At 55.4% G+C, this 15967-nt stretch overlaps 1 protein-coding gene across 5 annotated transcripts in view; it reads left to right on the forward strand.

The window, feature by feature from the left end:
* Positions 1–293: 293 nt before the first annotated feature.
* PLEC (plectin) overlaps positions 294–15967 on the forward strand; it is a 56552-nt gene continuing 40878 nt past the window's right edge. For 3 of the 5 annotated variants that reach the window (XM_025001907.2, XM_025001909.2, XM_059874322.1), the window contains exons 1-2: positions 294–381; positions 1592–1790. In XM_025001907.2, coding sequence (XP_024857675.1) covers positions 1598–1790 — 193 coding nt within the window. In that variant the 5' untranslated portion in view covers positions 294–381; positions 1592–1597. Of the gene's footprint in view, positions 382–1591; positions 1791–3337; positions 3487–15967 lie in introns of those variants that run through there. The other 2 variants (XM_025001916.2, XM_025001917.2) reach the window with 1 other exon arrangement.

Consider the following 15967-nt stretch of genomic DNA (forward strand, 5'->3'; position numbering starts at 1 on the left):
CGAGCCGCCGCGACTGGGGGGCGGAGGCCGACCCGGCGCGCCCCCGAGCGACCCCGCGTCGCCCTAGTGTCACGCACGCTCCCCTAACGACGTCTCCTTGGCGACGGGCCGCCCTCTGCGCGAGGGGAGTGAGCCGTGCCCGGTGGCGGAGGTGGGGGGGGGGGGCGCTGTCCCAGAGAAGCCGCGCTGGCGCTCCGGCCCCGCCGCCGCGGGGAGCCCCGGCCCCGCAAGCACTCGGGCGCCAGGACCGCACGGGCGGCACTCGGTTAGGGGCCGGGGCGGGGCTCTGGGCTCGCCCCGCCCGCACAGCCTGCGCAGCTCTCCCGGCACCGGCAGTCCGGCCGCACCGGCCGAGCCCAGCGGAGCTGAGCCATCGTGCGCGTAAGACCTGGGCCGGGACGGGGAGGCGCGCGGCGGGCAGGAGCTACGGGATGGGGTTGGGGCAGCCCGGAACCAGAGACTGCGTCGAGGCCCTTCCTGCCTCGGGAGGATGCCATCTCCGCGCGCGGAGACTGCGGAACTGGACGGGCGGTGCCCGGGGTGTGGGCAGGAAAGGCCGCCGGCGGGGTGCGGCTGGCGGCGGGGCGCCGGGCGGGGGGCTTGCCGGGAGGCAGGGTGCGGAGGGGCTGTGAGGGGTGGGACGGGCCGGGGCGGGGCGGCCCCCACCTCGTTGCCCGCCGTCTCCTCCCAGCACAGAGCCCACATTGTGCCCCCGCGCCAGCCCAGTCCCTCCAGGACGGAGCCCCGTTCACCTCCTGCACGCCCGCGCGTGGGGCCCGGGCGCTGAGGGGCGTGCGCGCGTCGGTGCCGGTGCGCTTCTGCGGCCCCGGCCGGGCGTGTGCGTGCCGCGCAGGGAGGGCTGCTGGAGCGGCGGCCCAGGCTCCCTCCCAGCCTCGCTGCAGCAGAGCTCCCGCGGCCCACGCCGATGCGGCTTCAGCTATTTATAGGGCTTCACTGCGGAGACCGAGGTGGGGCTGTGCTGGGGTGGGGTAAGGCGACGGGGAGCCCTGTTGGCTCGGACAGCTTGGAGGTAGAGCTGGTGTCGAAGGCCTCTGAGGGGAGGGGCAGCAGCCAGTGGTTCCCCATGGCCTGCCTTGTTTGCTGATCGAAGGATTAGGGGAGACAGGGTCCAGGTTTGGCACAGAGGGGCCGGAGGCCGGTGTCGGTGTGATGGGGTGGAGGTTGGGATCAGTGGCCTTTGATGGGGTGAGCCCCTGGGCGATGGTGTGGAGGGGCCAGTGTTTGGGTGACTAAGACAAGGGAGTGGCAGTGAGTGTTGGGGGGTGTCAATATCTCCGTGCTGCAGGGAGTGAGGTCAAGGTCTTGGGTGGGGGGTCACTCTATGGATATCTGAAGGATGAGCTGGAGGGGTGAGGCCAACCGTGGATGGCTGGAGAGGATCGTCCGTCCTGTCCGGGTTGAGAGGGTTCAGCGTGTGGATGAGGGGGGGACGTAGGAGCGGTGTGGGTGTCAGTGTCCAGGTGACAGGGCGCCTGCGGTGGGTCCCTGTTTAGGTTAAGAATGTGTAGGTCAGTGTGGGGCAGTATGCCCCCATACACAGAGGTGTGATCCCCTCCTGCTTTCTCTCCAGGAGGCCATGTCGGGCGAGGACCAGGAGGTTCGGGCAGTGGTTGAGGATGGCTCCAACGGGGGCAGTGGCTCGCCCAGCCCTGGGGACACGCTGCCCTGGAACCTGGAGAAAACCCAGCGGAGCCGGCGAGGTGGAGGTGGCCCCGGAGGAAATGGGAGTGTCTTGGACCCTGCCGAAAGAGCAGTCATCCGCATTGCAGGTAACGCTCAGGAACTCGGCCTGTCCGGTTCATCAGCTCTTGCCCGTTGGCTGAGCCCCTGCTGTGTGTTCTGTGCGGGGCTTCAGGTGTCGGAGGAGAGGTCCGGGGGCGGTTTGCAGGGCGGAGCGGGCCTCTCGGTCCCGAGTGACTGCGGGCAGCACAGCGCCACCTGCTGGCCGCGCCCGGTCAGCTGCACGAGGCCGGAGGTGGAGCTTGCGGAGGGCGCCTTGCCGCTCTCAGGACGAGCCGTCAGGCCCCAGTGATGGTGACACTTCCTTAGGTTGCTGGGGCAGAGCCGCCTCCCAGGGAGTAGAAGCATGTAGGGGCAGGACAGGAGGGACCACCTGGTTGGTGGAGTCCCAGCCCCTCCCTGAGCCAAGATCCTGCCTGGCCTCCAGGAGCTGCCATCCTGGAGGAGGAAGGGGAAGGTCCGGGGCAAGGACCCTGACCGTGTGGGCTGGCAGCAGACAGCGGCTGCGCCCTCTGGGAAGTAGGTGACCTAGGGCTAGAGGCGAGGGGCGGGATGTGCTGCGAAGGGAGGAGCCAGCTGGGGGTCTCCAGGTCAGCCCCGTGGGCAGGACAGAATGATGATGGGGGTGGGGGGCGGGGGCGCGGCGGGCGGCGCCCCTGCAGGAGGCCTGGAGGGTGGGCCGACGTGGGTGGGAAGAGGCCAGGAAGCCCAGTGCTGGGCGGGACGGTGCAGGCGGCAGCGAGGGACGTTGTGGGTGGGAGCACAGGGATAGCTTGTGGGGGTGCGGGGAGCTGGAGGGTGCCGCTGCCCGGGGCCTTGTGGACGCGGCTGGTCCGCGGTCTTTTTCACATGTCACATCTGGATGCGAAGGAACGAGGCCCTCTTTCACCCAGGGGAAGGTGAATCCTGAACGTGCTACCGCAGCTCGGACCCCGGCGCTGACAGCCCCCCCACCCCATCCCTCCGTGCCGTCCCGCGAGCCCTGGAAGCCGCGGGCTTCTGGACACGGGGTGCGCAGCGTTTCCAGCTGGAGGAACGCTGCCGGGGCGTTCCGGGGGAGGGCGTTTCTCAGCCCTGGGAGATGGGGCTTGCCAATCTGATGGGTGGCAAAGACATTGTCTTTTAAAAACATCATATTTTCTTCTGTACATTTCCGATTTCAGCCCTTTTATTCGTAATTTAAAAATTTTCTTTTTAGCGTAAGAATTTCATACCGAAAACACTCCGTCTCCCAGGTTGCAAGGGAAAGCTCTCGGTAGCGGCGGCGGAGGCGGAAGCGGGTGGGCGCGCCGGGGGCGGCCAGGTGAGCTCGCTGGGTCTGGCGGCCAGCGAGGAAGGGGGCCCCTGCCGGGCCGGGCGCGCAGATTTCGGGACGTCGTTGGGCCGGCGACCGGGTCGGGGGCGGGAAGGGGGTGTGCGCCGGCCGGGAGGAGTGCGGGGCGGAGACTAGGAGCCTCCGACGCCGGGAGGGGCCGGGGCGCGCGGCCGCCGCTCCCCGGGGCCCCGCCCGCCCGTGGGGCATCCTGGGTGCGGGGCGGGGCGGGGGCGGCTCCTTTAAGCGGCGCGCGCGGCCGCAGGGGCCGAGTGGCCGCCGGGGACTGGAAGCCCGCTCTGCGCCGCAGCGCCCAGAGCGTCCAGCGCCCGCCGCCGCCATGGCCGCCCCGCCGCCGCCCGACGAGCAGGACTTCATCCAGGCCTACGAGGAGGTGCGCGAGAAGTACAAAGGTACGGCCGCGGTCCCCGCCCACCCTGCGGGCTGCCTGCCGGCCGACTGGCCGGCCCTGACAGGTCCTCCGGCCGGGCAGTCCGGCGTCTGACACCTCGTCTGCGGGGGTCGTCCCGATCAGAGCCCAGACCCCCGGCCAACCCCCCAGCCTCACTCGACCGGCGCGGCCGCCGGCAGCGCGCTCGGCGGAGCCCGGTGGTCATGCCCTTAATAGGGCATGGTGCGGCGCGGGCGGGTGGAGTGGGCCGCCCTGGCCAGTGTCCTGTGTCCGGCGTCCGTGCACAGCAGACACGTGGGTCAGTCTGAGCTGTCCCCTACCCCTCGGTTGGGCGCGTCCCCCAGAAGCGCGGGTGGCCGCCTCTGTCTGGCAGTGGGTCACATAGCTGCTGTCTTTCCTCACCTCCCCAAATTGGTCAGCACCTAGGCTGCCGCCCAGCTTTGGCAGGGACCCTGTGACGCCCCTTTACTGTCTGCTGGGGAGAAGCTGTGGGCTGGGGAAGTCGGGTCAGCCCCCTCTTCCTCTCTATAGGAGCCCACTCGGGGGCTTTGGCAGACCCCTGCCCCTGCTCCACCCGCCAGGAGCCCCTAGGTCTGTCCAGGCCTCCCTGCTGTCCGCTGCCCGCAGCCCAGCTGCCTGGGGCGTGAGCTCTGAGCAGGCATGGGCGCAGCCCTGGCCCCTGGCCCGCAGAGGCTCAGCAAGGGTCGAGGTGGGGCTCTGGGCAACGCTCAGCCAGAGCAGGTCCCAGCCCCACACGGCTGGTTATGCTGGCTCTGCCCCCAAGGGCAGTTCAGGGAGAGAGGTCCTGCTGGGACCTTGCCTGGAGCCCTGGGCAGCCGCTGTCCACCCACTGACCTCACCCAGGCAGGGGAGATTTCACCCGGCCCTAGGCTCATCTCTGCCGGGCGGTCGTCCACTCACGGCTCTCCAGGCCCTGGCCGGGTGGACGTGCTGCGTGCTTCTCCCACTAGCACTGTGGCTGACCTGCTTGCCTCTGTGACCAGTCGCTTGGGCTGGAGACACTGCTGTGACTGTGAGCTCCTGAGCCTGCAGGGAGGGAAGGTGTGTCTTGGGCGGGCTGGCCTGACCCAGGGGCGTCCATCTGGACACGTCCAGGGCAGGGAGCAGCCGCCCACCTGGGCCGCAGTCCTCCTGGCAGGCCCCAGGATGGAACTGTTCATGAACTGGCCACTCTGAATGAAGTGGGGACGTCGCACAGAACGAACAGCGCTCTGTCCAGCATCTTCCCGTGTGACTTCAGAGCCCGTCAGGGCATCAGGCTGGAGTGTCCCAGCCTGAGAAGCCCTGGCCCTCTGCTCCCTGGGGTGGTGCCCACCTCTCAGGAGCGAGGCCTGACAGGACCCTGTGGGCTTCTAGGACTGGTGTGGAGCTGACTTGGCCATGCCCCTCCCCGCTGGCCTGGTTGCTGCCCTTGGGTGCAGGGTGCCTGCCTGAGGTGGCCAGTGCCGTGGCTCAGCTCTGATTGCGGCACAGGCCTGGGGCGGCTGAGAGTGGCGAACTGGGGAAGCAGGTGTGGGGGCTGCTGGTTGGGGTAGGGAAGGCTTCTGGAGGACCCGAGTCCCTCAGCTCCTGGCTTGAGCCATGGGAACGGGTAGGGGGCTGGGCTGGGCCCAGGCTGGTCAGGGCCATGGCCAAGGCCCGGGGACGGTCTCAAGGAGGCAGAAGAGGCCAGGCTGTGGGCTGCGGGCCTGACGGCTGTGAGCCCCTCGGACCCACGGAAGCCTGAGGCCCTGGCCCATCTGCCCCCCCCCCCCCCCCCCCCCCCCCCCCCCCCGCGAGGAGTGCTGCCCCCTGCGGGGAAGAGAGGTGAGGCCTGCTGGGCTAGAGGCAGGAAGGAGGCAGGGGTTCCCCTCCCCGGGCCGCAGTGAGCACTAGCAGGCTCAGCCCTCAGGGACCCCTGCCCAGCTCTGCACACCCGCTTCTGCTCACTCACTGGCCGGGGAGGGCCTGGCGCCGCCTCCTGGCCTCGTCCCCTCTGGCATTCGCCCCGCCCCCACCCTTGCCCTGTTTGCCCTCTTGGACGCACCCTCCCCATCTGCCTCCAGAATCCAGCCTCTGCTGTGACCTTCGTGCCCTCCCCGGACCCTGGGGCACCTCCCTGTCCACACTGGACCTCACTGTCCACACTGGACGTGTCACTCCCCTGGAAATCCCCCACACTCCCCGCAGGGTCCTACTCCTCCCAGGGCCTTCTCCACTTCCTGTCTGCTGGCCCCTGGCTCCAGGGCAGATCCCCACAGGGCTGGAGAGCCAGGCGGGGCTGAGGGAGGCTGCAGAGGCCTGTGGTCTCTGTGGGAGGGCAGGGAGGGGGAGTTCGGGTGATGCAGGCCAGGCTGTGGGGGGAAGGTATATGGTGAAAGAGCCCCCCAAAGCCCCGTGGCGGCCCTTTGCACATGGGTCCAGAGGCCTGTCCAGGAAGATGGGACACAGAGTCCAGGACAGGGAGTAGGCGGTCCAGCCAGGAGGGTCTGGGCAGCCTGTAGAGAGTTCAAGGCTGTGTCTCGGGGCTGGGAACCTCAGTGTGGATCAGGGGAGGGGGGCTGGAGGGTGCCCACCAAGCTGCTGCGGTGGTCCTGGAGGGGGCACAGACGTGGAGTGGGGAGAGCAGAGGTGAGCAATGTCCTCGGGGGTGTTTGTGGGGGCAGGTCCTCCAGGCAGGGCTGGGGTAGGGGGTCTGCTGGAGGCACAGCAGGGTGGGGCTGGGAGGCGGTGGCAGTGGTGTGGGGAGTGTCCTCGAATCTGCAGGACGTTTGCCCGGCTGGTGGGATTCCCTCACCTCCCTGTTCAGCCCTGACGGGATAGGCATCCCGTCACGTGTCCCACCCTGTCCCATCCTGGACTCGGTTACCTGTGTCCCTGGCACCAGCCCCAGGCTCTCAGCCAGGACTCAGGGCGCTTGCAGGGTGAGCGGGTGATGGCATAGGGTGTCATCTTTGGTGGCCAGAACTCAGTGGACAGGATTGAGGTCTGGCAGTTATCTGGGACTCATTGGAGAGGGCTTTTGGTCTGTTTATGGTCAAAAGCTAAAAACAGACAGAAAAGCACTATGAGAATATAAAGAAAAAAGGCGAAAGTCACACTTTGGGTCCCTAGTCTCACTGGCTGGGGTGACCATAGTGTGTGTGTGAGTGAGAGAGAGAGAGAAACAGAGAGAGAATTCAGTGGTTTTAGCGAATTAATAGACTTGTAAAGTCGTTCGCACCATTGATTTCAGAACATTTACAGTCCCCGGCCCCTGGCCAACACTGATCCACTTTAGGTCTCTGCGGATTTGCATGTGTAGGACATTTCATATTAATGGAATCATCCAACTTTGTGTCTGGTTTCTTTCGTGTGGTGTAATATTTCTTCCATGTCATAGTGCGTGGTTCTTCGTTCCTTTTTGTGGTGGTATGATGTTCCGTGGTGTGGATAGACTGCGCTTGGTTTACCTCTGCCTGGGGGGATGGGTTTGGGGGCTGTTTCCACCTTTGGCTATTATGAATATGCTGCTGTGAACACTTGTCTGCCGGTTTTTGTGTAGATGTATGTGCTCATCTCTCTTGGGTATATACCAAGGAGTGGAATTGCTGGAACATGTGTTAATTCTATACTTAACTGTTTGAAGGACTGCCAGATTGCTTTGCAAAGCAGCTGCACTGTTCTGTGATCCCATGAGCAGTGTGTTAGGTTTCCAGTCTCTTCACATCCTTCAGTTCAGTTCAGTTCAGTCGCTCAGTCGTGTCTGACTCTTTGCGACCCCATGAATCGCAGCACGCCAGGCATCCCTGTCCATCACCAACTCCGGGACTTCACTGAGACTCACGTCCATCGAATCAGTGATGCCATCCAGCCATCTCATCCTCTGTCGTCCCCTTCTCCTCCTGCCCTCAATCCCTCCCAGCATCAGAGTCTTTTCCAATGAGTCAACTCTTCGCATGAGGTGGCCAAAGTACTGGAGTTTCAGCTTTAGCATCATTCCTTCCAAAGAAATCCCAGGGCTGATCTCCTTCACAATGGACTGGTTGGATCTCCTTGCAGTCCAAGGGACTCTCAAGAGTCTTCTCCAGCACCACAGTTCAAAAGCATCAATTCTTCGGCGCTCAGCCTTCTTCACAGTCCAACTCTCACATCCATACATGACTACTGGAAATACCATAGCCTTGACTAGATGAACCTTTGTTGGCAAAGTAATGTCTCTGCTTTTGAATATGCTGTCTAGGTTGGTCATAACTTTCCTTCCATGGAGTAAGTGTCTTTTAATTTCATGGCCGCAGTCACCATCTGCAGTGATTTTGGAGCCCCCCAAAATAAAGTCTGACACTGTTTCCACTGTTTCCCCATCTATTTCCCATGAAGTGATGGGACCGGATGCCATGATCTTCGTTTTCTGAATGTTGAGGTTTAAGCCAACTTTTTCACTCTCCACTTTCACTTTCATCAAGAGGCTTTTGAGTTCCTCTTCACTTTCTGCCATAAGGGTGGTGTCATCTGCATATCTGAGGTTACTGAGATTTCTCCCGGCAATCTTGATTCCAACTTGTGTTTCTTTCAGTCCAGCGTTTCTCATGATGTACTCTGCAGATAAGTTAAATAAGCAGGGTGACAATATACAGCCTTGACGTATTCCTTTCCCTATTTGGAACCAGTCTGTTGTTCCATGTCCAGTTCTAACTGTTGCTTCCTGACCTGCATACAAATTTCTCAAGAGGCAGATCAGGTGGTCTGGTATTTCCATCTCTTTCAGAATTTTCCACAGTTTATTGTGATCCACACAGACAAAGGCTTTGGCATAGTCAATAAAGCAGAAATAGATGTTTTTCTGGAACTCTCTTGCTTTTTCCATGATCCAGCAGATGCTGGCAATTTGATCTCTGGTTCCTCTGCCTTTTCTAAAACCAGCTTGAACGTCAGGAAGTTCATGGTTCACATATTGCTGAAGCCTGGCTTGGAGAATTTTGAGCATTTCTTTACTAGCGTGTGAGATGACTGCAATTGTGCAGTAGTTTGAGCGTTCTTTGGCATTGCCTTTCTTTGGGATTAGAATGAAAACCGACCTTTTCCAGTCCTGTGACCACTGCTGAGTTTTCCAAATTTGCTGGCATATTGAGTGCAGCACTTTCACAGCATCATCTTTCAGGATTTGAAAGAGCTCAACTGGAATTCCATCACCTCCACTAGCTTTGTTCGTAGTGATGCTTTCTAAGGCCCACTTGACTTCACATTCCAGGATGTCTGGCTCTAGGTCAGTGATCACACCATTGTGATCATCTGGGTCATGAAGATCTTTTTTGTACAGTTCTTCTGTGTATTCTTGCCATCTCTTCTTAATATCTTCTGCTTCTGTTAGGTCCATACCATTTCTGTCCTTTATCGAGCCCATCTTTGCATGAAATGTTCTCTTGGTATCTCTAATTTTCTTGAAGAGATCCCTAGTCTTTCCCATTCTGTTGTTTTCCTGTATTTCTTTGCATTGATTGCTGAAGAAGGCTTTCTTATCTCTTCTTGCTGTTCTTTGGAACTCTGCATTCAGATGCTTATATCTTTCCTTTTCTCCTTTGCTTTTTGCTTCTCTTCTTTTCACAGCTATTTGTAAGGCCTCCCCAGACAGCCATTTTGCTTTTTTGCATTTCTTTTCCATGGGGATGGTCTTGATCCCTGTCTCCTGTACAATGTCACGAACCTCAGTCCATAGTTCATCAGGCACTCTAGCAGATCTAGGCCCTTAAATCTATTTCTCACTTCCACTGTATAATCATAAGGGATTTGATTTAGGTCATACCAGCACTTATTATCTGCCGTTAGGGCTCCCCTGGTGGCTCAGACGGTAAAGCGTCTGCCTGTAATGTGGGAGACCCCGGTTTGATCCCTGGGTGGGGAAGATCCTCTGGAGAAGGAAATGGCAACCCACTCCAGTATTCTTTCCTGGGAAATTCCATGGATGGAGGAGCCTGGTAGGCTACAGTCCATGGGGTCGCAAAGAGTTGGACATCACTGAACGACTTCACTTTTGATTATAGCCATTCAATCCTAGTGGGTGTGAAGTGGTTTCTCTTGATTTTGATTTGCATTTCCTGATGATGTTGAGCATCTTTTCTTCTGCATATTGGTTATTTCTGTGTCTTCTTTTGAGAAGTGTCCGTTCAGAGACTTTATCTGTGTTTACCTTGGTTTTTTTTCTTTTTATTATTGAGTTGTTAGTGTTCTTCATGTATTCTAGATATAAGTCCCTTATCAGATAGAGGATTTGCAAAAATAGTCTCTGATTCTATGGGTTGTCTTTTACTTTTTTGATGATGTTCTTTGAAGCACAAGAGATTTTAACGACGAGTCCAATGTGTCTTTTTCTTGGTTGCTATGCTTTTGGTGTCATGTCTAAGAAACTGTGGCCTATTCCAAAGTTATGAAGATTTATATGTATGTTTTCTTCCAAGAGTTTTATAGTTTTTGCTCTTACATTTTGTTCTTTTATCTATTTTGATTTTTTGAATATGGCATGAGGTAGTGGTCCAACTTTATTCCTTTTTTTTTTTTTTGCCACACAGTTTGCTGATTCTTTGTTCCCAAACCAGGGATCAAAGCCAGGGCCCCTGCAGTGAGAGCACTGAGTCCCAACCACCGGACCTCCAGGGAAGTCCCCCAACTTTACTCTTCTGCTTGTGGATATCCAATTGTCCCAGCACCATTCACTGAAAAAATTCTTCTTCCCCCACTGAATGGTCTTGGCACCCTCATGCTTCTTAATGGATACAGTACTAAGCATTCCATTACGTGGAAGTACCTCACCTTATTCATCTGGTCCCTTTACATTTGGACATTTCAGTTCAGTTCAGTCGCTCAGTCGTGTCTGACTCTTTGAGACCCCATGAACCACAGCACACCAGGCCTCCCTGTCCATCACCAGCTGCTGGAGTCCACCCAAACCCATGTCCATTGAGTCGGTGATGCCATCCACCCATCTCATCCTCTGTCATCACCTTCTCCTCCTGCCCTCAATCCTTCCCAGCATCAGGGTCTTTTCAAATGAGTCAGCTCTTCGCATCAGGTGGCCAAAGTATTGGAGTTTCAGCTTCAGCATCAGTCCTTCCAATGAACACCAGGACTGATCTGCTTTAGGATGGACTGGTTGGATCTCTTGCAGTCCAAGGGACTCTCAAGAGTCTTCTCCAACACCACAGTTCAAAAGCATCAATTCTTCAGCGCTCAACTTTCTTTATAGTCCAACTCTCACATCCATACATGACTACTGGAAATACCATAGCCTTGACTAGACGGACCTTTGTGGACAAAATAATGTCTCTGCTTTTTAATATGCTGTCTAGGTTGGTCATAACTTTCTTTCCAAGGGGTAAGCGTCTTTTTAATTTCATGGCTGCAATCACCCTCTGCAGTGATTTTGGAGCCCAGAAAAATAAAGTCAGCCACTGTTTCCACTGTTTCCCCATCTATTTGCCATGAAGTGATGGGACCAGATGCCATGATCTTAGTTTTCTGAATGTTGAGGTTTAAGCCAACTTTTTCACTCTCCACTTTCACTTTCATCAAGAGGCTTTTGAGTTCCTCTTCACTTTCTGCCATAAAGGTGGTGTCATCTGCATATCTGAGGTTATTGATATTTCTCCCGGCAATCTTGATTCCAGCTTGTACTTCCTCCAGCCCAGCATTTCTCATGATGTACTTTGCAGATAAGTTAAATAAGCAGGGTGACAATATACAGCCTTGACGTACTCCTTTTCCTATTTGGAAACAGTCTGTTGTTCCATGTCCAGTTCTAACTGTTGCTTCCTGACCTGTGTACAGATTTCTCAAGAGGCAGGTCAGGTGGTCTGGTATTCCCACAGAATTTCCCACAGTTTATTGTGATCCACACAGTCAAAGGCTTTGGCATAGTCAATAAAGCAGAATTGATGTTTTTCTGGAACTCTTGCTTTTTCCATGATCTAGCGGATGCTGGCAATTTGATCTCTGGTTCCTCTGCCTTTTCTAAAACCAGCTTGAACATCTCGAAGTTCATGGTTCACGTATTGCTGAAGCCTGGCTTGGAGAATTTTGAGCATTACTTTACTAGCGTGTGAGATGAGTGCAATTGTTTGGGCCTATCATTAAAAGTGATTATATTTTGGGACTTCCTTGGTGGTTGGTCCAGTGATTAAGAGTCTGCCTTCTAATGCTGGGGACTCGAGTTTGATCCCTGGTTGGGGAGCTAGGACCCCACAAGCCCATCCACCACAACAAAGATCCCAAGTGCTGCCACTGAGACCTGATGCAGCCAAGTAAATGAAGAAATATTTACAAAAAATGATTGTATTTTTAATTTGGCCCCTGGTGTAGATGAGCCAGCAGGGCTTGCTCCCCTTCTCTTCCTCCCCCCTCCTCCGGGGGAGCTTGGGTCATGGATTAGCTGGGGAAGGGTCTTCCCAGCTGGATGGTCAGCGCTTGGCAGGGACTGTTCCTTTTCTGCCCTCGGGCCAGAAAGGAGGAGGGGGCATCTGCTACCCATATGCATCCTCGGGTGGGGTGCATCCAGGGCCTGTGCTGCAGGGAGGAAGGGCCTGGAAGGACCCTGGAGGCTGGGAGATCTTGGGCAGGCTGGTGGTCAGGTGGGCCGGGGGCAGCATGGGGGCTGGGGGCCGTGGAGTGGGGAAGGCGTAGCTGGGGCTTCCACCCCCCTCTTTGGGTTCCTGTGGCTGCCGTAACAAATCGCCACAGTCTGGGTGGCTTAAAACAACAGAAGTTTTCTCTCATAGTTCGGCAGGGCCGAGCACCCCCAGAAGCTTTGGGGCGGGTTACATTTCTGGCGCCCCCATCTTCCAGTGGCTGCATCACTGCAGTGTCGCCTTCATCTTCAGCACGGCCTCCCTTGCATCTTCTCTTTTGTCTCTTGTAAGGACACTTAGGACTGGATTTAGGTCTTCCTGATAGTCTAGGATGATCTCATCTCAAGAATCTTAACTAAGTTACAACTGCAAAGACCCTGCTTCCAAAAGTAACTTCCCCGGCTTCTGTCTGTTTTTGGAGCCACTTCAGTGCACTGCCACCTGCCTTCGGAAATTCGTGTCTGTCATGTGCAAAAGACATTTGCCTCTCCCAGCATCCCCAAAACTCTTACAGCCACAACACTCAGTCCAAAAGCTCACCTAAATCTCATCCGAAGCCCCACGTCTCATCTAAGTTGTCTGTATCAAGTATAGGTAAGATTCTGCATACAGTCTACGCTGGGGTGAAACCCATCTCAATTTGTGGACCTGTGAGCTAGAAATCGAGTTGTATACTTCCAAAATACAATGTTGGAGAGGCATAGAGTAGACAGCTCCACTCCCAAAGGGAGGAAGAAAAGATAAAGGGATCACCAGTCCCCAGCAAGCCTGAAACCCAGCAGGGCAAGTTCCAAAATGGCTGAAGGCCTGAGAACACCCATCTGGGGCTTGATGCTTTGCTCTCTGTACCTTTTTCTCTGCTGGCCTCTATCTCTGGGCACAAGGCTCTGCCCTTGGAGTCATCTTTTGCTTTAAAAAAAATTCTATTTATTTATTAGGCTGCTCTGGCTCTTAGCTGCAGTATGTGGGATCTAGTTCCCCGACCAGAGGTCGAACCTGTGTTCTCTGCGTTGAGAGCTCGGAGTCTTAGACACGGGACCACCAGGGAAGTCACGATTTTTCCCTTGATGGGCAGTATATGTTTGAAGCTGAGTAGCTGCTTTGTTGCCCCATTTCCTGCCTGCTGCTGCTGCTAAGTCACTTCAGTCGTGTCCGACTCTGTGTGAACCCATAGACAGCAGCCCACCAGCCTGCCTGCAGAACCCCTGAATTCCAACATCTTTCCTTCATCCTCTTCCATCCAAGCTGGCAGTGTTTCTGCTGATACAGCACCCTTTTTGACTGTGTGGGTCTCCCGTGTATGTCACAGGGACCCATGCCATCAGGGAGGAGGCTCCTCCTTCCCAGGAGGCCCCTCTCTGAGCCCAGCTTGTGCTAAGATGGTTGGATCTGCTAGTCAGACATCAGCTCTTTTCAGAGGATGACTGTCCAGTCACGTCGTTGGCTCTCTCTCCTCACAGTGAGTCTCCCCGCAGCTGCCTCTCCTGAACCTGGATGGGCGTGAAGTTCCCAGGTCACCAGCCCTGGCTCTCTTCCTGTTTCACAGTTCCTTCCACGATTGGCGTCTTTCCTCCTGCACTTTCCTGTAAGGAACAGGTAAAAGCCAGGTCACACCTCCCACACTTGGCTTGGAAACCTCCTTAGCTAAAGATCCAAGTTTGTCTCTTGCAAGTTCTATTTTGCACCTGACTCTGGAACTTAGTTCAGCCAAGTTTTTTGCTGTGTTTAATAAGGATCACCTTTCCTCCAGCTTCCGGTGGTTTGTGCTCAAGGCAGTCTAGGCTTTTTCTCCCAGGCTCCTCAAGTTCTCAAGCCCCGTCTGTTACCCAGTTCCAAAGGCAGCACCACGCTTTTAGACAATTGTCACTCCCGGTAAAAATATCTTCATTAGTTTCCCATGTCTGCCGTAACAGATGACCACAAGTGGGTGGTCCGGAACAGCAGAAAGTTCCTCTCCCCTCTGGAGGCCAGAAGGCCAAAGTCAAGGTGTGGTCATGGCATTGGCTTCTCTGGAGGCTCCCGGGAAGACCCTGCCTGCCTCTGCCTCTTCCAGAGTCTGGTGGCTGCGGCGTGCCTTGTGGCAGCATCCTTGCCCCTTCTTCACGGGCCTGTCCTCTGGGGATCTCTCTTCTGCCTCTTATAAGGGCACTGCCATTAGGTTTAGGTCCCACCCAGATACGCCAGGGTGGTCTCGTCCTGATATCCTGAACTTAATCACATCTGCAAGGACCCAATTTCCACTTAAGGTCACAGACACGGGCACCAGGCGTCTCGACGTGAGCACACCTTCTGGGGCTGCTGGTCAGTGCCGTCCCTTCAGGTTGCCTGCAGTGGTTTATTGGTGTTCTGTAAAACCTCTGCAGCTTTATGTTTTATGCTTGTTTTTAAGAAAAACGTGCACAGTATTTTATAGTTATAACTTAGTTTATGTGTAACTTTGTAATCTAATATTGTGAAGTATTTAGGTGCAAACATAATTGCGGTTTTGGACTCTGAATTTTAAAGCATTATAACTAAGATCAAGCACATCTTTAGTAATCGAAATAGGAACCATTACCATCAACACATTCTTGCCAACAAGAAATAAGTGTATTCCTATAGTGTAAAAATCCATGCTTTGGGATTCAGTGAACTCTTGGAAAGCATTTTCTGCTTCCTTCTGGCAGTGGAAGCATTTTCCCTGCAAAAAGTTGTCAAGATGCTTGAAGAAGTGGTAGTTGGTTGGTGAGAGGTTAGGTGAATACAGAGGACGAGGCAAAACTTTGTAGCCCAATTAATTCAACTTTTGAAGCTTGGTTGGTTGTGTGATGTGCAGTTGGGTGTTGTCACGGAGAAGACTTGGGCCCTCTTTGTTGACTAGTGCTGGCTTCGGGCGTTGCAGTTTTCAGGGCATCTCATCGATTTGCTGAGCATACTTCTCAGATGTAATGGTTCTGCCGGGATTCAGAAAGCTGTAGTAGAGCAGACGGGTAGAAGACCACCAATCTCTACCATGAGCTTTTTCTGGTGCAAGTTTGGCTTTGGAAAGTGCTTTGGAGCTTCTTCCTAGGCCAACCACTGAGCTGGTCATTGCCGGTTGTCATATAAAATCCACTTTTTGTCACTTGTCACAATCTGATCAAGAAATAGTTTGTTGTTTCATAGAATAAGAGAAGACAATGTTTCAAAATGAGGACTTTTTTGATTTGCGATCAGCTCATGCGTGTTAAGTCAGCTCGTGAGACACCCGCTCATTCAGGTTTTTCACCTTTCCAATTTGCTTCAAATGCCGAACGACCTTAGAAAGGTCGACATTAAGTTCTTTGGCAACTTCTCCTGTAGTTGTAAGAGGATCAGCTTCGATGATGGCTCTCAGTTGGTTGTTGTCGTTGTCAACCTCTGATGGCTGGCCACTACGCTCCTCATCTTCAAGGCTCTCATCTCCATTGCAAAACTTCTTGAACCACCACTGCACTGTACATTGATTAGCAGTTCCCAGGCCAAATGTGTTGTTGATGTGGTCTCCTCTGCTTTACAACCCATTTTTAATGCGAATAAGAAAATTGCTCCAATTTGCTTTTTGTCTAACTTCATTTCCATAGTCTAAAATACAGATAAACAGCAAGTGATATGTTACTAGCAGAAAAACAAAGAGGGAGAAATGCACATTAACATGATGTATAGCATGCTGTTGCTGCTGCTGCTAAGTCGCTTCAGTCGTGTCCGACTCTGTGCGACCCCACAGACAGCAGCCCACCAGGCTCCCCCGTCCCTGGGATTCTCCAGGCAAGAACACTGGAGTGGGTTGCCATTTCCTTCTCCAATGCATGAAAGTGGAAAGTGAAAGTGAAGTCGCTCAGTCGTGTCCGACTCTTCTCGACCCCATGGACTGCAGCCCACCAGGCT

This window comes from Bos taurus, chromosome 14, assembly GCF_002263795.3.
Source record: "Bos taurus isolate L1 Dominette 01449 registration number 42190680 breed Hereford chromosome 14, ARS-UCD2.0, whole genome shotgun sequence".
NCBI classification, from domain to species: domain Eukaryota; kingdom Metazoa; phylum Chordata; class Mammalia; order Artiodactyla; family Bovidae; genus Bos; species Bos taurus.